Source organism: Filicampus tigris, chromosome 17 (assembly GCF_054856515.1).
Source record: "Filicampus tigris isolate MCC_2025a chromosome 17, RoL_Ftig_1.0, whole genome shotgun sequence".
Lineage (NCBI taxonomy): Eukaryota > Metazoa > Chordata > Actinopteri > Syngnathiformes > Syngnathidae > Filicampus > Filicampus tigris.
This window is the reverse complement of record NC_141233.1, coordinates 5207587-5232639: the sequence shown is the minus strand read 5'-3', so window position 1 is coordinate 5232639 and position 25053 is coordinate 5207587. Positions and strand designations below refer to the sequence as shown.

Below are 25053 nucleotides of genomic sequence, written 5' to 3'. Positions count from 1 at the left end.
GAGTATAATCTTAACACTGCTCTTGACAATTATTTATCTTTTCACAGTCCAATCACTCAATCACAGGAGCTTATTTATGTATTCCTTCCTATTTTTTTCAAATGTTAGGGTAAAATAGGGCTGGTAATGAATAAATTAAACTCAATTTGAGATGGCCCAGTCCGGTAAAATAAGGGGTCGCAAAAAAGCTCGCATAAAGGCAGTTTGTACGTTTGTCCACCAGAGGTCGTATAGTGAACACCAAAATGGCAAGTCAAATAGCTTGAGCGTATAGACCATACTATTTACAGAAAATAAGGTGCTAGTCAACAAAGACTACTTGCATTTGTTAATATATCAAATAGAGAAGTCGTGACTCGTCAGCGACGTTTCAAGGTAACGAACGGTGCAAAATTGATAACACGGTATCATGCAATGTAATGTAGTCGTAACCTAAAGAACTCGCGCAGCACAAGAAGGTTCAATTTCCTCATTGTTGGCAGAGTGGTACTACGCAGCAGTAGTAACGCGTCCGACTTTTTACAGGATCAACAAACCGAAAATGCATCACTATATTGACAGTGGACTAACTACACATAACCTGTCTCGTCTCACCGTGTGGAAGAAGTGAGACTTTATACAAAGCAACAAAATATCAAAGGAACATTGGTACAAGCATACATGCAAGTAGCAACCCATTTGAGAGCACATATCTTTAACACCCATCTTTATTTTCATATGAATATTGGTTTATAAACGATCTAATACTTTTTTTTTTCCCAAAAAAATATTTACTATAAGGACTAACTGCGTCAGCGTTAGTGAGATCAGAAACTGAGAATCGCCAATGAGGTCCCGCTCATTCCTCAAGTGCAGGATTATTGTCTGTATTGAAAGCAAAAGAATACAACGAAGGAGTAAAGTCAAAACGATTGCTTTCGCTGGCAATAAATTGTGGTGTTTGTAATTGTGTATATGTGTTCACTGGAATGAATACAGTAGCCTGTGTATTCCCCCCGCCAACTGCACAATGCGTCTGTCACTTGAATTAATGCGGCAGTTGTCGCTAGCAGCGACGCGGGAGTAGAAAGAAGCCTAAAAAGAAGCCTTTCACTGAGTAGGCTGAGATGAAATTTGGCCGCCTCGCGACCACGTCAAAGGCATGAGGGCCGTTTAGTGGGCCGGACAAAAATCCACTTCCGGCCATGCTTAGTCCAGACATTTTTTTAATTTTATCACCCCCGCCCCAAAAATGGGCATCCGGCCGGGCCGGAGGGTCCGACCAGTCCGGCCCAGAGACGGACTGCCCAGCTCTGTTATTTACCATCATGTCAGAAAGAATTGATACTATGGAAGGAAATTATGTTTTTCAGACAGTCCATATTCGAGGTTTCTGACTTTCTGCTGAAGCACAAGCATCTGCCTGCAGACTGGATTTAGGATTTAAAGAAGTCAACCCAAACGTTTTATTTTTTGAAGAACATGTTACATGCAGGCCTACTAGTTGAAACAAGGCATTCTGATTAATAGTATTGTGCTTGTGGAATCATGGCTCAGCTGCAGAAGAGTTGAGCTGTGATTGGTCGTTACCCGAGACCTGAGCAACTGTGATGTCATTTTCAGTCGACAGAAGACAAAATGGCCGTCCCCAGAGATGGCTAAAAACGAGTGGATTAACTCTTATTCCACAAACGCAATATTAATCAGAATGCCTTGTTTCAACTAGTTTGCCTGCACAGAACATATTCTTGGAAAAAGTCATGTTTGGTTGATTTCCCCTTTAAATTGTGGCACCTTGAAGCTTGAGTGCTTGAGTTTGTCATCCCTGGCTCTAGTTTCTAGTGTGAGAAACTGAGGGACTGTCAAATTACTAAAGTGATTAAATTAACATTTCACAGTATTCCATCTTCAGGATGGAGATTTTGGGAAATGTGTAATGAAAAAATATACAAAAACAACAACACAAACCACAGTAACACCACACACCTTCATAAAATGTTTATTGATATAAAAAAATGTATAAATGGTCTACACAAATGACATCAGATCTTTCAATCAAGTACAATTCAAACTCATTTAAATGCAGATTTTTACAGTACACTCCCGGACTTAGTTCATCTGATTGCACAAATCCACACATTTTTAGAATATGCATAGTCATCAACTATAGTTTCCCCAACTACCCAAGTATTTTTATAAAAAAAACTTTTAATGAGTTAGATGTAATCAAATCATATTTGTCTTACAATAAAGAACTGACTATCGTACATAGATCTATGTGTTCTTATCAGAGCTGGATGAGAGTGATGGCTGACTCATACCAAACCCAGAAGCCTGGATAGACAGCCTCACCGAATGAAGCCTTAAAGCGGTGAATGAGAGACATTGTTTCCCCAAGAGCGTAAAAAGACAGAGTCCCCCCAGAGTGGTCCAGGAAGACCCCAATTCGAGAAGAATACGGCGCGTTGACCTCTATCTGGTCCTTGTTGTGGCGTGCGGAGTAGCTGGAGTCAGAGCAGAAGAGGCTCCAAGATTTGCGGTTGTAGCCGATGCGGCAGCTGTCCCCATAACCCGACCTCTTGATGCCTTTGTAGGTGACGCCCATGGCAGCCCCCTCCCCACTCCAGTCGACCTCCCAGTAGTAGGCGCCACCTGAGAGGGCCTCCATGCACATGACCTGGGGCAAAGAGTCAAACCTGGCGGAACTGTCGCCGTAAGACTGGGGGTCTCTCTTGAGGGCAGCTTTCCTGTTCCCTCGGGAGAGGTGGAGCTGTCGGTAGGCTGTGTTGGGGTCCAGAGTAAGATGGCAAGCATCTACGAAGAGATGCAAGATATTGATTTTAGAAGATTATATAAGGTCACGTTAAAAACGGAAATGGTAAAACGCAAGATGAGAAAAACTTATTCTTTACATGGCCCGTCACCATTGCACCAGCAGCTGTAAGTCCAAAAGACTAAGTCCTGGGAATAATAATAATAATAATAATAATAATAATAATAATAATAATAATAGATGTTCTAAATTATTGGAGAAAAAAATTGGTGAAAAATTCACGAATATGCAAATCCACGGATGCCAAACGGCAAGTTGGCAAGGGTTTGACTGTACTACTATACTACTGCCAATAGTTATACTAATACTAATACAAATACAAAAATTACACTGGTCAACCGCAAATTTTAAGAGATGGCTTTATGGGTCCCTGAATGTACTTTTCACACTAATAAAAAAAAAAAAAAAGGTCTGCACTCTTTTTAGCACATCATTATTGTTATTATGATTAAAACATGATGTGCTAGAGGAAAAAAAGCAAGTTTGGAATCAGCAAAACAAATCTAGAAATCTTGTGTTAAGTTTGGTTTTTTTTAGTTTTGTATTTTCAGCATTTGTCTCGTCATTGATTGTGTCCACCTGTCTGCATTCCACCCCCTTGTGTTAGCCAATCAGCTCCCTCCTACCGCGTGTGTCTCGTCCAGGTGTTTCTCGTTGTCTTGTCAGTATGTCATCACAACTTCCGGCGCCGCGCGAGTGGCAGCCCGCTACAGTAGCTCCGGCTCATCGGTGAGCCTTTTCGTGTGTTTTTGTTCTTTAATATTACTCTACCTCATACCTTTTTCGTATAATTGATAGTCGTAACTTGCGTAGCAATGGACACCCAAACTGCGGTATTCTTGCTGCTGCTGATGGCTATTTTTTGCGCGATCGTGTCCGGCGACTTGGCTCGGAGCCGAGCCCCCATTGTTTACAGCCGGAATCAGCTGTTAGCACTCCGTGCTAACCATGCGCCGGCTCCCGGGGCGAGACCCGATATCCCCCGTGAGCTGAGGAGGAAGAGACGGGGATCTCGTGCGGGGGTTAAACGCAGGGAAAGGAGGAAACGATACCATCCCGTCCTCCCGTCTGTTATCATGGGGAATGTTAGATCGCTCCCCAACAAGATGGACGAGCTAGCGGCGCTTACCCGGCACGAGAGGGACTTCCGGGAGGCTAGCCTGATGCTATTCACGGAGTCGTGGCTAACAACGCTAACACCGAACGCGGTCGTAGAATTGGACGGCTTCCAAATCATACGCGCGGACAGGACGCTGGAGAGTGGAAAGAGGAAAGGAGGAGGGCTGGCTGTGTTTGTGAACGATAGATGGTGTAATCCTGGGCACATCACGATTAAGGAGCAGCTTTGCAGCAGGGATATTGAGCTGCTAGCTGTTGGCATGAGGCCATTCTACATCCCGCGAGAGTTTAGTCACGTGATCGCGGTGACTGTCTACGTCCCACCAGCTGCCAGCAGCGACACAGCCTGTGATGTCTTGACTGCAGCAGTGAGCAGGCTACAAACACAGCACCCAAATGCCCTGGTACTCATCTCCGGTGACTTCAATCATGCCTCCCCTTCCTCCTCTCTGCCTTCATTCACACAGTATGTCACCTGCCACACCAGAGACAATAAAACACTGGACCTTTTCTATGCCAACACCAAGGAGGCATACACATCACTGCCCCTCCCCCCGCTGGGCAAAGCTGATCACAACCTGGTGGCTCTCCAGTCTGTGTACAAACCTCTGGTCCGCAGGCAGCCAGCTGTGACCCGCACGGTTCAGAGATGGTCTGGAGAGGCCGAGGAGGCCTTAAAGGACTGCTTCAGCACAACTGTGTGGGAAGTATTCAGCGATGCTCACGGGGAAGACATTAGTAGTCTAACGGACACTGTTACAGACTATATAAATTTCTGCATGGAGAACACCATACCCACCAGGACAGTAAGGTGTTTCTCCAACAACAAACCCTGGATCACACCAGACATAAAAGCTCTCCTGAAGGAGAAGAGGAGGGCTTTTGCGTCAGGCAACATAGAGGAGCGGAGGACTGTGCAGCGCCAGCTGAGGAGGAGGATCAGAGAGGGGAAAAGGTCCTACAGGAAGAGGATGGAGGAGCAGCTGCTGCAGAATAACGCCAGGGGAGTCTGGAGGGGCCTGAAGACCATCTCAGGCCACGGACAACCCAAGACCCGGACTGGGGGGGACCTGCAGTGGGCAAATGAGCTAAATCTCTTTTTCAATAGGTTCGATCAGATGCCTGCCTCCACTCCGTCTCTCCTGCTGCAGTCTCCACCTACTCCTCCTGCTGGGCGTGTCACCCCCTCCCCTCTTTTCTCCACAGTCTCCAGCTCCCAGCTACACCAGATAGCCACCACTCCTTCCTGTCCAGCCTTGGCCTTCACAACATCTCAGGTGAGGAACCAGCTGAAGAAGATGAAGGCGAGGAAGGCAGCGGGTCCAGATGGCATCAGCCCCCAGCTCCTCAAATCCTGCGCAGACCAGCTGTGTGGAATTGTCCAGCACATGTTCAACCTGAGCCTGAAGCTGGGCAGGGTCCCCCAGCTATGGAAAACATCCTGCCTGGTCCCGGTGCCAAAGACCCCCCACCCGAAGGAGCTCAACAGCTTCAGACCGGTGGCGCTGACGTCTCACCTGATGAAGACCCTGGAGAGACTGGTCCTTGTCCACCTGCGCCCCCTGGTGAGCTCCTCAATGGACCCACTCCAGTTCGCATACCAGCCTGGCATCAGTGTGGATGATGCCATCATCTACCTCCTCCACACTTCACTCTCCCACCTGGAGAAGGCGGGGAGCACTGTGAGGATCATGTTCTTTGATTTCTCCAGTGCTTTCAACACCATCCAGCCCACCCTACTGGGAGACAAGCTGGAGCGGGCGGGGGTGGCGCACCACCTCACCACATGGATCCAGGACTACCTCACAAACCGGCCACAGTATGTGAGGACACAGGACTGTGTGTCTGACGTGCTCCTCTGCAGCACGGGGGCCCCACAGGGAACTGTCTTGGCTCCCTTCCTGTTCACCCTCTACACCTCGGACTTCAACTACAACACCCCTACCTGTCACCTGCAGAAGTTCTCTGACGACTCTGCGATTGTCGGCCTCATCACAGGCGGAGATGATCGGGAGTACAGAGAACTTACTCAGGGTTTTGTGGACTGGTGCCAGCAGAACCGCCTCCTGATCAATGCGGGGAAATCCAAAGAAATGGTGGTGGATTTCGGTAGGCGCCAGCACTCTTCACCTGCACCAGTGAACATCCGGGGAACAGATGTTGAGAGAGTCTCAACTTACAAGTACCTGGGTGTTCATCTGAACAATAAACTGGACTGGTGCGACAACACAGACGCCCTCTATAGGAAGAGTCAGAGCAGACTCTTCCTACTCAGGAGACTGAGGTCTTTTGGGGTTCAGGGGACACTCCTCAGGAACTTTTATGACTCGGTGGTTGCATCGGTCATCTTCCAGGGAGTGGTCACCTGGGCAGGCGGCGTCTCGGCCCGGGACAAGAAGCGGCTGGACAAACTGGTCAAGAGGGCCGGCTCTGTCCTGGGCTGCTCCCTGGCCTCTGTGGACTCGGTGGGGGACAGGAGGATGTTGGCCAAGCTGTCATCAATGCTGGGCAACCCGGACCACCCCCTCCAGGGCACCCTAACAGCACTCCACAGCACCTTCAGTGACAGACTGTTACACCCTCGCTGTGCAAAGGAGAGATTCCGCCGTTCCTTCTTGCCTGCTGCTGTCAGACTCTTTAACAAGAACATTGTGTAGTCTCTACAAACTGGCGGTCATTAGTGCAATTGTGCAGTCCTGCACCTGAGCTCGTATCGTGCAATACCCAATATTCCCCACTACTGTAATACCGTGCAATACTCAACATTCCCCACTACTGTTAGTCTAGTTTTATTTTTATCCAATGCTGTTCCTTACATTTCACTACAGCACTGCAGCACTGTCACTTAGAGTATTTTTTCCTCTGTACTATGTACAGGCCGAAATGAGTGTTCCTCATATTTTTTATGTAGATGTAGGTTGGTGTGTATACACATGTGTATATACACATGTTACTGCGTATATCTACATAGGTTTGATTCTAAATGTTTGCCGTCAATGTTATACATTAATGGCCACATTATGCCGCCGCCCCTGTGTGACCTATATCTTTGCTACTGTAACAATGAAAATTTCCCCACTGTGGGATCAATAAAGGCATTCTTATTCTTATTCTTATTGTATTTAAGTTCCTATATTTCGTTCTGTCCTTGTCGAATCATTGTTGCTGTTATGTTGTTTTGTTTCTCAGTGTTTCTTTGCTACTTTGAGTTTTGTACTTGTCAAGATTTGTTCGTGCTGGTTTTTTTTTGTTAATAAATATTTCTGTCAGTACGCCATACTTCTCCTGCCTCCCTGCATTTGGATCCTCCATCCCACAAACATGACAACTTGCATCTCTGATGAAAACATTTAGTAAAACTGTGTTCTTGTGTGTGACCAGTGATAATATAACACATATAACAATTATTGTAGTTGTATTCATAATTTGTATTTAAAAAGATTATATATTCTGTATTTATTGGCTGTTATTTGTAAAGAACTTTTCAAGCTACTTGGTTTAAAAATGCACACCACTAGTAATTACAAGCAAGTTTGAAGGAAGTGCGTTCCAGAAGTGGATAGTTCTGAGCAGAGGAAAGGAGTAGCTATGGAAAAGGCTTTCAGGTGAGAATGTGAATTGAAGGGGAAAAGTGTGAGACCCTCTGGCTTTACATATCAACCAAATGAGAATTACTGCAGGGGTTAGATGTCACCTGCCTGCTATGTCTCTCTCTCTCTCTCTCTCTCTCCCTCTCCCTCTGCAGATCACAGTTGGTGGGACACCCGGCGGCCCCTGCTAGTTCTGCCCGGCTTATTATCTGGAATGCCAGAGGTATCAACACTGCTTGTAAGTTTGACCACAAACAGAAACCTGCTGTAACAGCATATTGTGAAGCTCAGGCGTCGATTCATACAAGCTACAAGTATTCCTGATTTCTTTCTTATTTTTATTTTTTTTTTACGCCTTTTTTATTCTTACCAAAGGTATTGCGCTTATTTTTTCCTTATCTTTTTACAACAAGTCAGTTACACATTATCTTTGACACTGTGGGACAAATACCGTATGTCCTAAAAAAAAAAATATATATATATATATATATATATATATATATATATATATATATATATATATTGTTGAGTCTGTGGTCAGCCACAGGATCTGACAGAGGAGCTGATCAGCAGCAAATGCAACTTAAGCGCTGAAACGAGTGAGAAGAAAAAACAGGAATCAACGGAAGCAAATCAGCTGACACTCACATTTCAGGAAGTCGTCCCTGTGCTGTGGTTCCTGGACTTGCACAGATCTGTACATGGGAGCGTCATCTACAGTGGAAGCAAAAACAACAAAAACATCCTGATTAGAACATGTTGCATGATTCGACAGTACATTGGTTATCCAATAAGGTGCTGTTAAAACAGATAAGCAAAATGTTGGTACTGCTCAAAGTAAACCGTATTGTCATAGTATTTACAGAGTCAAGGCAAACAACATGGCTGGATTCAAAGGACAAGGGGTGTGTTCAAGTAAACTCGGTCACATCATAATCAATGTAAACATTTGAACAAGCGACTACCAAGTGACCTCAAACGATTATACCACAGCAGTGGTGAAAATATTCTACTGAAATGTGCAAAACTTTGTAGAGGACAGACAAGTACAAATCTTTCTTTTCAGGCCAAGTGATGCAAAAGTCACCAAAAGGGTTCACTTCAAATTGAAATACATCAATTTTAATTGTGCCTATTTTGGCATCTCTATTTTAATAAACATTATAATTGAGAAAAAAGATTAAATTTGCCCAAAATGTATGCAAGTTCCCCACATTGTGAAAGCACCCTGAATGCACCATGTTACTTGCGCAGCAAGCATGTGACGTTACGCGATATTGCCCTTCTTGAGCGTGCTTTAAGCTGTTTAATGACACCCTAGTTGGAGTTTACTGTAAAACTAAATACACAACAAAAGAATTACACACATTGTATATTTAAATACAAGACACGCTTTGTTTTTAAAATGCTGATAATGCTAAAATCTGTGTAAAATCCCATTCGCATGCTAACGGAAAATTCGCATCAAGCTTCGGGAGTGATGTTCATTCAAGTAACGAATATTCATACACAAACTCTAGGAACATATACATGCAGGTAATATAATATAACAATGCTCAAAGGTACATATTATTCCCAATCTTTGGCAAAAAACAATAGTTGCATTATTTATAACAAATTGCAACTTTCTTCAAGTCATGTCTCATTATAAGTGTGTACTTTATGCATGCAGGGCACTACACTGCCTCTAAGAAGCCAACGTGCGCACATCAGGAACAGCCTGCAGAACATTTACTTAAATATATATGTATATATTTGAAAACACCAAACTATGTTTTCATCCTTAACTACGATGGCGCTTGGCAGTTGCAGAGACATTAGGGCTGGGTGATTATGAAAAAAGAATAATCCCAATTATTTGTGATAATGAAATCAGAATTAATAAAAATGATTATTCATTGATTTCCAAAATTAGTATTGATAAAAATGACCAAAATTCAACTATTCATAACTACCTTCATAGCCTCATGCCCATTCAACACTTTATCCTTGAACACCATTTTGTTTTTGTCAAGTACAACATTTTCTTGAGAATCTATGATGGTAATGAGTTGGATTATTTCTAATTGCATTATTTTCAATGGGAAAACTGTTTCAAAATCTGGATGAATTGGATCTTCCGGAAGTAGCTTTTTGGACTGATTGTGCAGTTGTAATCACTTGACCGCCCTTATAATATCCACAAAGGGTTCAAAATGAGGTTTTCAACTCACTCACCTTTAAATGGACGTTTCTTTTTGGCATCCTCCAGTTGACAAAATGTCATTTTGTTAACTGTAAACACAAATTTGCGTTGATACAATAGCAGTGGATTGCAATAAAGCCACATAATAATCACAATAAGTGGCTCATTCACCTGTCTTGGCTACTTTTACCAATTCATCGTTGCCAAATTCATTCATGTGCTGTTTCATCTCAGACACGGCCTTAGTAACTGGGCCGAAAGTGAAGTAAGGGTTCACGGTCACTGTGGGCAGCTCCTCAGCCTCAGTCTGGGCTATCAGCATGTGGTAGCTCTGATAAAGAAAAGACAACAATGGAAAAATAAGGGTATGTTGTTGCATTTCACAGGTAGGAATAAAAAAAAAAAAAAAAATGTAAAGTGCACCGAATGCGCCATCATATATTTGTTGTTCGGATGTTGCGTTACCTGAATGAAGTGGATGTGGTCCTCAGTGCGGGACAGCTGAGTGATCTCACTGTCTCTCCTCTTCAGGTCAGTGATCTCGTGGGTCAGACGCTCCATGTGACCCTCGGCATTGTTGAGCGCCGCTCGCTTATTGGTGGAGATCATCTTGGCCATCTCTTGCTGCATTCTCTCAATGGAGCGGATCATGTCGCCAAACATCTTCTCGCATTCCTGCATTGCTCTCTGGGCTGAGTTCTGCGCAGGAAACAGGAGGCAGGCCATAAATCAAGAGGGTGTCACTTTTTTTTTTTTCTACAAGTATCCTGAGCAAAGCTTTTATCACTCCCAGCATGAAGGAATGTCAAGCGTGTGGGTAGTTGATTTAACATCCTATTCTATCTGGAAGTGGTTTGCCTGGTTTTATAAATCCTGATAGATGACTGTTACAAACCTTGAGTGTATCCACTGCTTGTTTCAATTCCTCCATCTGTTTGAGTCGATCATGAATCCTCTCTTGGATCTCAGCCTGGGTGGCACCGAGGCGTTGCTGTGGAGGCCACAATGAAAGGCGTTGATTGGATTAACATATCACAAACTGTCAGGACGCTTCTGACCAGTTAAGGAAGGAAGATTGCACAGCAAAGCTCACGGAAATGCTGACATTCCGATGTGTGTGTGTGTTCGATTAGAGTATTCTACTTTGTCACTCGATTGCTCACCTGTTCGTCCGCCCTCTCCTGCTCAGCAGACACCATGTCGTGACCTTTGTGTTCTTTCACCGTACACAGCACGCAGATACACATTTGGTCAGTGCGACAGAAGAGCTCCAGACCCTTCTGATGCTGGGGACAGATCTGACGATCCAGGTGGCCAATTTCATCCACCAGCTTGTGCCGCTTAAAGGTAGCCGACTCGTAATGGGGCTTCAGGTGCCTCTCGCAGTAGGATGCCAGGCACATCAAGCAGGTCTTGACGGCTTTGTTCTTCTTGCCCACGCAGATGTCGCAGCCCACGTCCTGCGGTCCGGCGATGTTGTAGTCGGGCGATGGAGGTGGAGGAGGGAAGGCGTCCATGTTGCGTTGCGTGGTAGAATGCCGAGATCCTCCGATGCGTCTCGGTGTGGGCCTCTTGTTGTAGGTAACCCGGCACTGTGGACACAGGTATGTGCCCGTGTGGTCTGCGTGGTCCCAGTACGTCTTCAGGCAAATGGAGCAGAAAATGTGCCCGCACGGAATTGACACCGCATCCCGGAGGTATTCTTTACACAGGTGGCAGTTTTCTTGCTCGGATGCCATGGAGTGCAATCACTTTGCTCCTTTTTTGCTCCTTTTTTGCTCCTTTTTTGCTCCAATGCAATATGGATGCTGTGACAGTCGGTGACTTGTGTCAGCACAGAGGCAAAGTGATCCCTACCCGACGACTGTCGTGAAGTTTTATGGAGTAAACAGAGGGAGAGGCTAAACTGGTTAAGCCGAAACCAGTAAAACAAGGGCGGGGCAAGGCAAGGGCACAGCGAATGTCTTCATCAGTTAGAGAATGAATAAAATGTGAGTCGACGTGGGCATTGAGTAGTTTCATCATTTCTTTTGAATGGAATTGCATCGAGACACTTCAAATTAAAAGGCATTCTAATCCGAATTTAGACGTGACTCAATGAACTTTGCACCACGCATTTGCATTCGAACGAAGAATAAGGACAATGAGGCCGAGGTGAAACAATAAAGGCGTGTCACCGTTTTTAATTCTGAGTGAGATGTTACGTAATTAAAGCTATTGAAGCCATATGCACCACTAACAGATTGTATGCACGCCTCTTTTTAGGTGGATTATAGCCATTGTAGTCTCGTCAATCAAATGAAAAGGAATTGTGTTCCTGCGTTGATGCGCAATTAATTGCCTTGATTAGATTCATTTGGCTTGCCGTTTGTTAGAAAAAAGTTATATTTCAACCATGACCTATCCAGGTGAACATTTTAGCATTAATTGAAAACAATCATTTCTACTGGGGTCAAACACACAGGTTCTGTCAGTCAGTAATGAGACCGTGTTGCCGCAGAGGATTGCAATTAGAGGATTTTTTTTTTTTTTTTTTTTTTGAGTAAAGAAAATACCTTCAGATGAATGTTTCATCTTCCACACCAACAAGATGGAGTTTCGGGCTTGTTGGAATGGAGTGGAATGCAACTACACTTGATAGCCCAGATAACAGCGGGGCAAAGAGATTCCATTTTTAAAGAGCCAAGATGGTCCCTGCCTACTAACAGGTCTGTTGCCCATCAACAACAGCTGATATGCTTGAGCAAATATACTTTGTGTACCTGTATACGAAAATAAAAAAACAGAAAGGAAAACAGTATATTGAAGTGATGCAAACAACAGCAACAAACAAATGATTGCTTATAAATGTTGCAAGATTTTTCAAAGCGGCACATGAGTTCATGATTTATGACACCAAATGTAAATGTTTTTTTGTTTTTTTTTTTAATCCTGTTGAAATAAACGATTTAAATTCTTTAGAGCCACTATTCAGTTGGATTTTCAACAAGTCTCTTTAGCTGTAAATTGACACTTGAGGAGGTTTGGATTTGGAAAACTGCTCCGTACTTTGTTCTGCCAACATAAATGACCTTGGGTTGGACAGTAAATGGACTTTGCTTCCATTAAACACAAATATTGTGTTTTTATGGAGAAGAGGAATCTATTGGCCAATGCTCACTGCACTTCACTACGCAGGATGACCTCTAAGATGCCTGTTGGAGAATCATCCATCCATCCATCCATCCATCCATTATCGATACCGCTTATCCTCACAAGGGTCGCGGGGCATGCTGGAGCCTATCCCAGCTGTCTTCGAGCAGTAGGCTGGGGACACCCCGAATTGGTTGCCAGCCAATCGCAGGGCACACAGAGACAAACATCCGCACTCACAATCACACCTAGGGGCAATTTAGAGTGATCAATTAACCTGCCATGCATGTTTTTGGAATGTGGGAGGAAACCGGAGTACCCGGAGAAAACCCACGCAGGCACGGGGAGAACATGCAAACTCCACACAGGGAGGCCGGGGCCGGGATCGAACCCATGACCTCTGAACTGTCATTCTGATTACAATTGCGTATGTGGAATTGGAGTTAATCCACTTGTTTTTAGCCATCTCTGGAGGCAGCCATTTTGTCACTTTTGTCGACTGAAAATGACATGACAGTTGCTAAGGGCCCAGGTAGCAACCAATCATAGGTCAGCTTCAGAAAACAGGTGAGTGGTGATTGGTCGTTACCTGACCTGGTTACCTGGTTGTTAACTCATATTCCACAGACACAACATTAATCAGAATGCCACGTTTAGACTAGTAAAGGCACATAGAACATATCATTGCGAAGTCTTTTTTGAGTGGACATACCCTTTAAGAAATTGTTTTGTTGTATGACTAGAAAAGTTGTAATGTTATAAGAATAAAGTAGAAAGTACAAGAAAAAAATCATATTTGAAATAACAGTCCAAATAGAAAATGTATTATATAGTAAGCATATTATTATTATTATTGTTGTTATTATTAGACGTAGTAGTATACAACTCATTGTCATTTTAACGACGGTCAAAATTCCCACAGAAATAGAATAGCCTTTGTCGTTCTCTTTCATCCACTTGATAGTATCACTGAATATTTGTTTTTAAAAAAAATTCTAATTGTTTGTAACTGTCTGACTTTTGCTTTCTGCTTGTGCATATTTAGACAATGACAGTCACATTCGGCCCGTGCAACAGTCAGCAGTCTTCACCACGGGTACCTGCCAGAAATCAGTCTCGTGTTTTGTCCATCGCATATTTAGAACGGTGTCTTCCTGTTTTTATTACACACCCTCAGTGAACTCGCACTTTGTTTCCTTCGATGAAACAGCCATGTGTGCTCGCCTGCACCTACCCTGCAGAATGCATACCCACTCTATCGTAAGCGAGGCTGACCTTTCACCTTGAACTTGGTTTCAGCTATGGATGACTGCAGTATCTGTTTGCTCAAAACAGAACTCCTCAGTTCGCAACAAGCGGCTTACTCTTTGCCCGGTCCTGTCATTAAAGCCAATTAAAAAAAAAAAAAACACTCCTGCATCCCAAACATGATGACGTTTCATAGAATGCAACAATGACAATGTGCCTTCACTCTTCCCTTTTTCGATATCAGAAGCGCGCTAAGTGTTTTTCCCTTCGGCAACAGCGCTAGGTAGTTAATCTGTAATCACAGCGTGCACCCTCTACTCTGGAGGAAGGAAAGGAAAAAGAGGCTTATCACAACCTGACCTAATATGGTGAAGTAATACGTATGAAGTCATGCAGGATGCTGAGTAAAAAGCGGATACTGTACTTCTAATAGGTTTCAAATGCGTTCATTGTATTTCGTTTCCAGTTCCATTGCAGAAAGTAATGATTACTGTTGCCTTTAAGGGACTTGTAGTGTACATACAAACTTATGTACCCAATCGTCCGGGCCTGATAGAAATGCAAATGAGGGTTTGTGATAGCAGCGTACACTTCTTCTTTTGCGGCTGGTTTGATCAGTGGAGTAGGCAGCTTTCCACATGATGTAACACACAAGTATGTCAAACATCGACACACACACACACACCTGCATCTCACAGGAATGCTCTGTTTGCGCATGGCTGCATAGGTGGCTCCTTCTGCTGAACAAACAGCTACAATCTCCATATCTGCAGTGACTTATTGACTGGTTTGGCTGGTTACGGTGTAAAAAGTAGAACTCTGATCAAAGGAGGGAGAAGGGATGTTTTCCTGAAAATGCTGAAGCTCGCAACTGTGTCTGTGTTTGTTTATTGGGTGGTCCCTGAAATTCCGGCGCTACCTAAGCCTCCATTTGTGTTTGTTGGACTGTAACCGGTTTGAGACAATGGCGATTCTGTCTGACAACAATAGGTGGAAATACAGCTGTTGAGAAGTGCGCGCAATTCATCCCCATGATGAGCCACAGGAGGAATTGGAAGTAAGCTGTGGGGGAAATGGAGGCGTTTTCAAGCATATTTCTTTTCTCGTTTTGAGATTTTCCACATTTCATTCATTCTCTCCTTCGGTCTTTTGGTTTCCTCGCTTTCCTGCCTACGAGGCTCGCTGGCCCTCCCTCCTGCTTTCTTTCTCTCTAGCCTTGCTCAACCTGCTTATCTGAACAGGGCTGGGCTCCGTCCGCTCGCAGCGCAGGAGGCGGGCCTTGTCTGCTTTCAATCAATAACCTCTGGAATTCAGAAATACAAGTAGGTCCTGTCTCTGGCAGGCCGTACCACACTCAGGAGGGCGGGCTCCCACGCAGGCTCCACTCCGGCGCTCTTTGCTCCCGGCATTTTCTCCCCACTTGCACAGTTTTGAAAGTGTCCGTGTGCCCGCCGCAATGGCTGATCACACGTCTCCAGACTATTTTAGCTGCACCCTGTGTGTGAACCTCCTGAGGGACCCTGTGGCTATTCCGTGCGGCCACAGTTTCTGCATGGACTGCATCAGCGGCTACTGGAATGACGCGGACTACACGGGGATTTACATTTGCCCCCAGTGCAAGATCACGTTCACCCAGAGGCCCGTGCTGCGGCCCAACGCCACACTCAGCATGGTGGCTGAGAAGATCAAGAAGAGCGGCCTGAACCTTAACGTCCACATACCCCAAGGGAACGGCTACGCCGGGCCAAGCGACGTCCCTTGTGACTTCTGCTCCGGGAAGAAACTCAAGGCTGTCAAGTCGTGCCTGAACTGTCTGGCGTCCTACTGTGAGAAACACCTGAAGCCTCACTATGAGTCAGCCACATTCAAAAGGCACAAGTTGGTGGACGAGTTGGGAAACCTGGACAGGAAGATCTGCCCGCAGCACCAGAAGTCTTTGGAGCTCTTCTGTCGAACCGACCAAATGTGTATCTGTGCCATCTGCACAGTCAGTGAACACAAAGGCCACGACATCGTCTCTGCTGAGGCCGAGAGGAGTGAGAAACAGGTAGGAAAGCAAGGAAAATGCCTTACTTTGTTCTCCAACCACACAAATACTACCTGTTAGCTCACTTTCAAGGCGCCTCGGAGAACAAAAGTGTGTACTCGTGTATGCCACAGTGTATAGTTGTTATATGACCGTGTACGAGAAACATACTTTCTGAAAATGATCCGGTTGTTTTTTTCCCAACTCCCGCAGTACGACTGTCGCGCGTACTTTGCCCTATTTTTCCAATGGTATCGGCTACCTTGGCAGGCATTCACCGCCAAAACCAATGCGGCTCTCTGATTAGCCGTGCGGACGTTGGGGGAGTGTCTCGCTTATCACCACCGAAAGTTGCTTTTCAGAGAATGCGGTGTTCCATCTGTGGGATGCTTACACAGAAACTGTCTTCCTGTGCCATTTCCCACCTGTGGGAGGAGGCCTGGAGTGATAGTGGAATGTCAGGGAGTCAAGGCTTTCGGCCGCTCGGGATCATGAATCAAAGCCAAATACAATCAAGCCACTCAAGTGCTGTGAGAAAACGCAGACGGTCAACGGATTGCGTCGCGTACAAAACGACATTGTTTCAATCTACATTGTTTATTATACTTGATGCCCCGCCCATTTCCTCACAAAAAAAAGGCCAGCATCTCTAATCAGGACATTTATAATGGGAGTTTCACACCATCTCCTCCCGTCTCCCCTCCCCCTCTTACGCTCACCCCTGCCAGATTCCCCACATTCCACCAGCTTATCTTGAAGAATGGCTTGGTGAGTTTGAGAATAAAGCTGAATTAGAAAAGCCCCTCTATTCTGCATGCCAGTATGGCGTGCACCTTGAAACATCTCTTGAAAAAGTCAGTCAGCGGTGGCTTCACATTCTTGACATGGCCAGAATTCCATTACAGACCCCCCGTCCGAGATCAAACCTGCCCGCATTGAGGAGTCTCTTTGAACAGGTTTCATGAGACATGCCGAGTTGGCGCTCCGTGCTAAGCTTTCAAATATCAACCTCAAATATCACATTTTCTCAACAGCAACAGCAATCAAGCCAGCATGACATTGAAGTATAATTTAAGAGATTTTGTGAAATGTAACATTTATTATGGACTATACTAAGAAATCATTTATTACAGAAACTCTTGGGAATCTCCACAAGCGAGATTAGACAAAAATGTCAAGAGCGCGTCAAGGAGCTTGAGGAGTTAAAGACTGCAGTGGATTCATTAAAGGTAAGGTCAAATCGGCCAGGCTTTATGATGGCAACGGTCCCGGAACTCATTGTTATTATTACCGGTACTCCTTTATTGCTTCTGGTAAGAATGGTTAAGAAAAAACAAGACAAATTGAAAAGTGGAATAGCAATGAATTGTACTTAACCTCCAAGGGATCCTCTCGAATCACAGTACCTTTAAGTTACATCTCATTTACATGAACAAATATCGCACTGTTCACAATACAGTAGTCGTTCCTCCAATAAAACACACTCGCCATGTTTTCATGCAGAACTCAGCCCAGCGAGCCAAGGTGGAGAGCCAGAAGATGTTTGAGGACATGATTCGTTCCATTGAGAGGATGAGGTCAGAGGTGAACAAACTGATTGGGATCAATGAGAAGGCTGCATTCAACCAAGCCGAGGCTTTGGTTGAGCGTCTGGAACAGGAGATTGATGAACTGAAGAAAAAGGAGTCAGGCTTGAAGCAGCTTTATAGTACGGATGACCACATCCACTTTTTGCAGGTATCCTACTTCGGAAACACGTCATTGGACTGCTTACTGAAATGACTTTTATATGCACATAAATCCTGAACACAATAATAACAAACCAAATTGTGACAACCCAAAACAGCTAAGCTATGGTATTTGACTGATGTAAGTTTACAGTATAATTAATGAACTGTTTAGATTTAAAATTTATAACAGGTACATCCAGCATTACATCATTTGTCTTATGGATACGACGATGTATTTCTGTACAGGTGCATATTATTCACATGAATTATTTGTCAAAACTTGCCTCCCTCAGAACTTCAACTACCTGTGCACCCCCACTGATGATGGCTTCATACCAAAGGTGAGCGTGAACCCCGACTTTTCCTTTGGGGCCGTCAGGAAAGCCGTAGCCGAGATCAAGGAACGTCTGGAAGAGTTTGGCAGGGAAGAGCTGCTGAAGATCTCCAAGACAGGTTTGTCTGATTTTAAGAAAGAAGAAGTGCACCAATTCTTCAAAATTAGCTCAGCAAGTATTTGAATATTTGTACTGTGCCTTACAGTGAATGATGTTCCGGTGTACACTTCAGAAAGTCGAACACTGGACAGAAGAAGCAGAGGTGAGCTGATGCGCAAAAACAGTTCCTGGTACCATGAACAGTGCCAGAGTGAAACTTATTTTCAGCCTTGGAGTTTCACGGCTCAAGACCGGCCCACATAAGTTCACAAACAAAGATCGTCAATTTTACCCTCATTTGTGTCTAAAATGGCTCACCAGTTTCTTCAACAATATTCACATTGTGACTGAATGTGCTTACAAGATCACGATCAGTGTTTAGTTGAACAAATATGAGAACACACAGCAAATGGACAAAAAGTGACCAATAAGCATTTGTACCTAACATCGGATAAAATACTTAAAAGACAGACTTATCAAAGATCAGATATGATAAGATAAAAACATTTAGGCAGTGTATGACATTTTTGCGACATGGTGACACCCGTAACAACAAAGGTAGTGAGTCAGTGCTCGATATAATATATTAGCCCACCAGTAGTGATAATTGTGTCAGTACTATATTTGTACAACAAGGCAATCGTAGATTTAAAGGGGAAGTCAACCCCAACATATTTTTTCCAGAATATATTTTATGCAGGCCCACTAGTCTAAACAAGGCATTCTGATAAATATTGTGTTTGTGGAATAACAGTGAATCCACCCGTTTTTAGCCATCTTTGGGGGCAGCCATTTTGTCACTTCTGTCGACTGAAGATGACATCGAAGTTGCTCAGCGCTCAGATAACGACCAATCATGGCTGAGCTTCAGAAAACAGGTGAGCTGTGATTGGTCGTTGTCTGAGCACTGAGCGACTTCGATGTCATCTTCAGTCGACAGAAGTGACAAAATGGCCGCCCCCTGAGATGGCTAAAAGTGGGTGTATTTTGCTGCTTAACTTATTTTCCACAAACGCAATATTAATCAGAATGCCATATTTCAACTAGTGGGCCTGCATAGAACATATTCTGGAAAAAAATATGTTTGGGTTGACTTCCGCTTTAAATGTCACAAATGCACTTTATTTACTGATTTCAAAATGGATCCTCGGGCTGGAGGAAATTAATGTGAGGGCCAGAAAAGTAACCCGAGCAGTGTATATAGCAGCCCTGCCCACGGGAAATCACCCAGTTGTCCAATTTACCCAGCCCCGGCCTGAACCATCGATGTATGAGGTCAAACAGCATGAAGGACAGATAACACATTTTTTAAAACTAATCTTTAATTTGCAGGTAAAGATCACAATATGACCACAGTGGACAGCAGTCCTGTGTCCCCGGAGCCAAGGAACAGAGCAGAATTTTTCAAATGTAAGTATTCACAATAGCTATTTAAAGGAGAAACATTGTTTTTTTGTTGTTGTTTTTTTTACAATTTAAGATATCTGGCAGGTGTCACATATCGGATATGTTTTGTCAAAGAAGCCACACTTTACACACCCGATTTCTTGTCTTGCTGAAATTAGCCCAGCCCTGTCTTATGCAAGTGAGCTATTGTATAACATGACCCTATATACTTGTACTGCTGAGCCAATGGCGAGTCTGGCTTTGGTTACCTTGACAATGGGGGTGGCGGGTGGTCTGTTGGCAGTCTGATCCTTGCAACTAGAGTTACGGGAGCAGATTGTGAGTGCGAGAGCTGTTTCTGCATGATACTGTTTCAGATAGCGTAGCCCGGCCGTTACTTGAGAGTGGCTCTGGACGTTTGCCCAGCCTAGTTGATCATGTCATAGGTGGAGAAACTCTTGTGGTCAATTATTATGTAAAGCAGCCTCACTGTTATGTAACGATTTGCTCTCAGACACATTCAAAAATAGACAGATAAAAGATTGACCTGATTGTTTCATTTCACAATTACCGGTAATGGTCGGGCAAGCACCTCGGAGATCAAACTATTTGTATACGATCCATTACAAAGTAAACATTTCCAAATACGACTATACTTACTTCAGTTCGAAAATAAAAGTGTTTTGCTTCTCATGCTGCAGACTTCTGCCAGCTGAAGTTGGATCCGATCACAGCCTACAAAGAGCTGTACATCTCTGAGCACAGCAGGAAAGTGATCCGAACCAGGGACCTGCAGCCCTATGGGGACAGCCCAGAGAGGTTTGACAGTTTTGCCCAGGTTCTGTGCCGGGAGGGTCTGTCTGGTGGCCGCTTCTACTGGGAGATCGAGTGGAGCGGGGAATTTTCCATTGGAGCGGCCTACAGGGGCATCAGCCGGAAGGGCAAAGGCTCATTGTGTCTGCTGGGCTACAACGATAAATCCTGGAGTCTACTCTGCTCCGACACCGGCTATTCGGCCTGGCACAACAGAGTTGATAAAGCCGTCAGCGGCCCTCACTCTCCGAGAATAGGCGTGTACTTGGACCACAGTGCAGGCGTGCTGGCGTTTTATAGCATTGGAAGTAGCATGACGCTGCTGCACAGGTTTGAGACCACATTCACTGAGCCTCTTTACCCGGGCTTTGGAGTTGGAACCTCAGTCAAAATCTGCAATATCAAGTGAACATTAATACGAAATATTTGAGCCGACACTTACGTTTTGATGTCTTATTCTATATGATGCTTTTGAAATATATATTTTTGCATAACTTTGAAATTGATAATGTTACACTGTTGAGAGCTCTTTTGTTTTCCACCCAAATGTGTAAACCGTCATATACTGTATTTTGCATTTTCAAAACCAAATTACTGTAGTACTCAAAGATCACTGTCACAAAAGGCCTTTCAATGCAGTATGCTTGTTAACACCTCTAGTTACAGTGTATGTCACATCCCGATATTTCATTTATCTTGTCTGAGAGGGTGTGGCAAATGTTCTTATGTAATCAAAACATAACTGGATGCAGTGTCGCATTTTTCTTTGTGACTATAATTTCAAACAACTGTAGAAATGTATTTTATTTCATGTCCACATATTTGCCCTTTCACAGTTCAACTAACCCTTATTTAATGTTATGCATGTTTACTTACATAGGCGACTGTTTAAGTAAAACACTGAATTTAATTGTTATTCAGAACAGTCTTATTTTATATTTTGGACAGATTTATAGTTTTGAATAAAGATCTAAATCAAAAAGGTAGTTTTGTTTCGTTGTTTTTCCATTTCCAAGGTAACACGAATAGTTACATAAGTACACATGACAGGTGTGACACAAATTAAGTGTGGCGTCCAGCAAACCTACCACTAGCGCCCTCTATTGGCTGATGACGAGCAAACGCAGGATTGGAAAGGCCGTGTTAGTTCAGTGCAATTTACAGCAAAGCTTCCCCTTTGTTTGCACACATACAAGCGGTTTTAAGCAATAATGGGTTGAAGTGGATTTGTACGACAGCTTTACAGTTTAGTTGGTTGATCCAAATTAACTCACTAACTATTGAGTTGGCCGCTTTCTAAAAATTCAGGATGAAACCTAAATAGCACCATAATCTTGTTTGTGAACTTTGACCTTACTCGAAACGTTTGAATACACATGCCCAAACGTTCAATGTTTCCATAGGCTACTTTTTGCACAACCTGTCTTCGACCCAAAAAATATGTACATACTTTTACTCAAGCAAAATATGACCTGTCCTTATTGAAAATATTTCATGAATTAAAAAAAATGGTTTTGGTTTAATAAGCAGAATCTAAAATGTGTTGCTTTTCATATAATACCAAGTGATCAACTACAGCTCATTTGTTGTTGCTACAACTTAAATATGCAACAATACTTTTCTCAGACACTGTACATGTAAATAATGAACTATATTGTATATTGTTATCTGGGAAGCATCTAAGAGGTGACTTCACAAATTACCCTGCATACATCAAAGTTGGAAAATCAAACACCTAAGTGTCACTAAAAACAATGCATTAGAGAGACCATGTGGAGAACATTTGTTTTTGTAATAATAGACATCTGTTTATTGTTCCCAAACATTTTGTAGGACGTAGAGCAGACAGTTCTCAAGGGGAAAAGAAAAAAAAAGAAAGTCCAAAAGTTCAGACATTATAGCCAATAATTCCTCCTTTTCCAATGCACTCGCCAATGTAAAACCACATCAGAACTTCAGTAGCCACCAGCCCATTTCTTAGAGCATCCTGTAAAGACAGAACAACACATTTTGATTAATAATTTAAGTTACTTTAACCAATGTAAAATAAATATAACATCAATTAAGACAGAACGCAAATAAACGGTTTCAAAGTACATTACAGATGTGATCCATTTTAAGCTTCTGAAAAGACCTTAAAATACTTTCACAAAAAGTAACTGTAAACAGATGTATTCAAAAAGCAAGGATGACGAGAAAGGATTTAATTTTTAAATTAAAGCCAAGACTACATGCAAAGGCAGCTGTCATGACTCCATCCAATGTAAAATATTAACTAAGGTAATGGTATAATAAAGACACATAATTACTGTATATGTCAGAATGTTGTAATTTTCCAAACAAGAATGGCAGGCTTAAAAATGTTTTCCTCTTCTTGACAAATGTTCCCATATTGCCCAATAACTGTCTCTGGTGAATTTAGACTGCAGTGATTTTTAGCTCCTTTCAAATTCTACAACATGTGCATTTTGAAAACATTGTATACATATTACTGGTCGCACAATATTTACTGTACTGACATTTTTTTTTGCTTGTCAGCACCATCCGTATCAGCTATAATAAAGCACAAATCCACAGGGGCTGGCTAACGCTCTTGTCCATGGAGATGCCACTCCAGGAGACAATCACATGCCTACGCCCAGCTGTCAGGAGTGCTCCAAGTCACATGGGAGCAACGCTAATGGAAGCAGTCCTACTTTGCAACAGTACAGACAAGGTACGCTTCAAGGTTACAACTGAACGAGGTGAATTGCCTGCAAGAATACATTATCATTTGGCATATGGAGGTACGCTTAATAGTGCCGTACTTACTGTTTTTCATTTATGGCCTACAATTGTTCATAATTTAAAAAATAAAAATCTGTAATTATGACGTTACTACTGTGTTTGTGTAGTACATTCCCACTGAATCGTCAAACAAATTTGTGTTACACTGCAGCCGTAGGAAAATAAATTATCTGAAAAGCAAGGACCCTTTGCACATGCTTTAGCAAAGGGAGTCAAATCCTTGTCAGCGGGCTTATCTTCTGAAACAATACATTTTAATCTTGGTTATTATTATACAAGTGAAAATCCGCAAAATAGAAATAACCTACTTAAGCATGTTTTTAAATAACATTTATGGTACTTAAAATTGTCATTTAAACTCCAACACTGCAAAATGCCAACAAATGGTAAAATTAATGACACTACTGGATCTGTGTTTGCCTCTCAGAGAGGCTGGATGACTACAGATTGAAAAGATTGGAAGATTTTGGCTGGTTTGATTTGCCATTGTATAATTGCATGTTTCATTTTTTGTTTTAATGTTTTGTGCATACTGCATGTTGTGTACATCACATAGTACAGTTTGTTGTACATATTTGTAGTCAGGTTGGTACTGTAAAAGAAGATTTTTTCAATTAAATAAATGTGCCTTGACTCAAAAAAAGTTTGAAAACACTAATAGTTGTTATGAGGTCAAACTCTTATTTATAAAGGACAATGTATAGAACTGCCAAGTTCCTCCAACACATCTTAAAACTGGTGAAGGTTAGAATCCCCCAATGAACATAATTCTGTCAAAAGCACAAATTAGCCACTAGAACGCAGCTACAATTGTAAAAAAAAAAAAAGAACACTCTTAGCCAGTACAATTCAAGCAATACAATAAAATCTTACGCAGCACCTCTCGTCAGCGTCTGCGTAACTTTGCATTGTTATCGTTGTAAAATGTGCAGGCGTCAGGTTTGTGTACATAGTTTTTCTGACGAAAACAATTATTTCAATACCACATTTTTCTCAACTATTTTAAATAGCGTTTAAAAAAAAACATGATTGTCTGTGTAACGCACCTTCACTGTTGTTTGTCCAAGGCGTCCCGACTGGAAACCCTTAATGATGTTGGATGCCCCCTCGATGGCCTTGGGGATCTCGGCTGGACTGGGTGGCACAAGTTCAACGCGGGCGTAATGCCAGAAGGTTGCTAGCCGAGGTTTGGAGTAGGTGACAGCGGCTAAGAGATGAAGACACACGATCAGCTAACACAACGAAAGCTGATGCTAATGTTAGCACTGAGCTCCCTACCACAAACGATCGCCCCTCAATCAAATGTTAGCCGACCCGCAACGAGCAATTAAATCACAATCAAGACTCGTTATGGCAACAAGAAGATGCGTAAACTCGCAATAGCTTCGACGATTATTCATTTATTCAGTTAGCAACCAGCCAATCTAGGTCGTGCTAACACCACGGACAGTGAAAGCTAAAAAGAAATCGCGACTGCTGACTGGACAGGCGTTATTAAACAGCAACAAAACAAACAAAAAAACTTACCGCCAACCAAAGTTGGTACTTTGGCGACCAGCTTTTGCACTGCCTGTGCCATTTTGAGACGCTAATCGAAGCACACCGTTTGACTGCCTGCTGCTAGCCTACTGAATGTCACCTCCAGCAAAAGGACCCTTAACGAGAGCTGCCGCAACATCTGCCTGTACATAAATGGCCTGTCCTAATTTTATTTATTTTCCTGTCCTATCTACAAGGGCAAAAATATTAGCTATCAATAAATTCGTTTCTTTTGATACATTTTGCCATCAA

General features: G+C 43.2%; 4 protein-coding genes and 1 long non-coding RNA gene across 6 annotated transcripts; 3 read left to right on the top strand and 2 right to left on the bottom strand.

The window, feature by feature from the left end:
• Positions 1-1962: 1962 nt before the first annotated feature.
• On the bottom strand, positions 1963-11589 carry ftr83 (finTRIM family, member 83). The gene is made up of 7 exons (XM_086012620.1): positions 10870-11589; positions 10602-10697; positions 10172-10405; positions 9878-10037; positions 9739-9795; positions 8170-8235; positions 1963-2793 (listed from the first exon to the last, which is right to left on the bottom strand). Exons 1-7 carry the CDS (start codon positions 11443-11445, stop codon positions 2267-2269), a joined length of 1716 nt encoding a protein of 571 aa, XP_085868746.1. The 5' UTR covers positions 11446-11589; the 3' UTR covers positions 1963-2266.
• Positions 3368-5862, top strand: LOC147132973 (uncharacterized). The gene is made up of 2 exons (XM_086012619.1): positions 3368-5039; positions 5138-5862. Exons 1-2 carry the CDS (start codon positions 3628-3630, stop codon positions 5553-5555), a joined length of 1830 nt encoding a protein of 609 aa, XP_085868745.1. The 5' UTR covers positions 3368-3627; the 3' UTR covers positions 5556-5862.
• On the top strand, positions 10195-12499 carry LOC147132971 (uncharacterized). 2 transcript variants are annotated; one of them, XR_015081869.1, is made up of 3 exons: positions 10195-10519; positions 10939-11053; positions 11150-12499. It is a non-coding gene; the product is annotated as an uncharacterized LOC147132971 (long non-coding RNA). The 2 variants fall into 2 exon arrangements; XR_015081868.1 differs by lacking the exon at positions 10195-10519 and adding an exon at positions 10528-10819.
• Positions 12500-14933: 2434 nt separating this feature from the next.
• On the top strand, positions 14934-21457 carry ftr82 (finTRIM family, member 82). The gene is made up of 7 exons (XM_086012152.1): positions 14934-16133; positions 17246-17341; positions 17616-17849; positions 18136-18295; positions 18383-18439; positions 19609-19686; positions 20364-21457. Exons 1-7 carry the CDS (start codon positions 15543-15545, stop codon positions 20882-20884), a joined length of 1737 nt encoding a protein of 578 aa, XP_085868278.1. The 5' UTR covers positions 14934-15542; the 3' UTR covers positions 20885-21457.
• Positions 21458-22257: 800 nt separating this feature from the next.
• On the bottom strand, positions 22258-24939 carry atp5mg (ATP synthase membrane subunit g). Its single transcript, XM_086012197.1, has 3 exons — positions 24790-24939; positions 24309-24469; positions 22258-22462 (listed from the first exon to the last, which is right to left on the bottom strand). The coding sequence occupies exons 1-3, from the start codon at positions 24839-24841 to the stop codon at positions 22364-22366; spliced, it is 312 nt and encodes a 103-aa protein (XP_085868323.1). The 5' UTR covers positions 24842-24939; the 3' UTR covers positions 22258-22363.
• Positions 24940-25053: the final 114 nt, after the last annotated feature.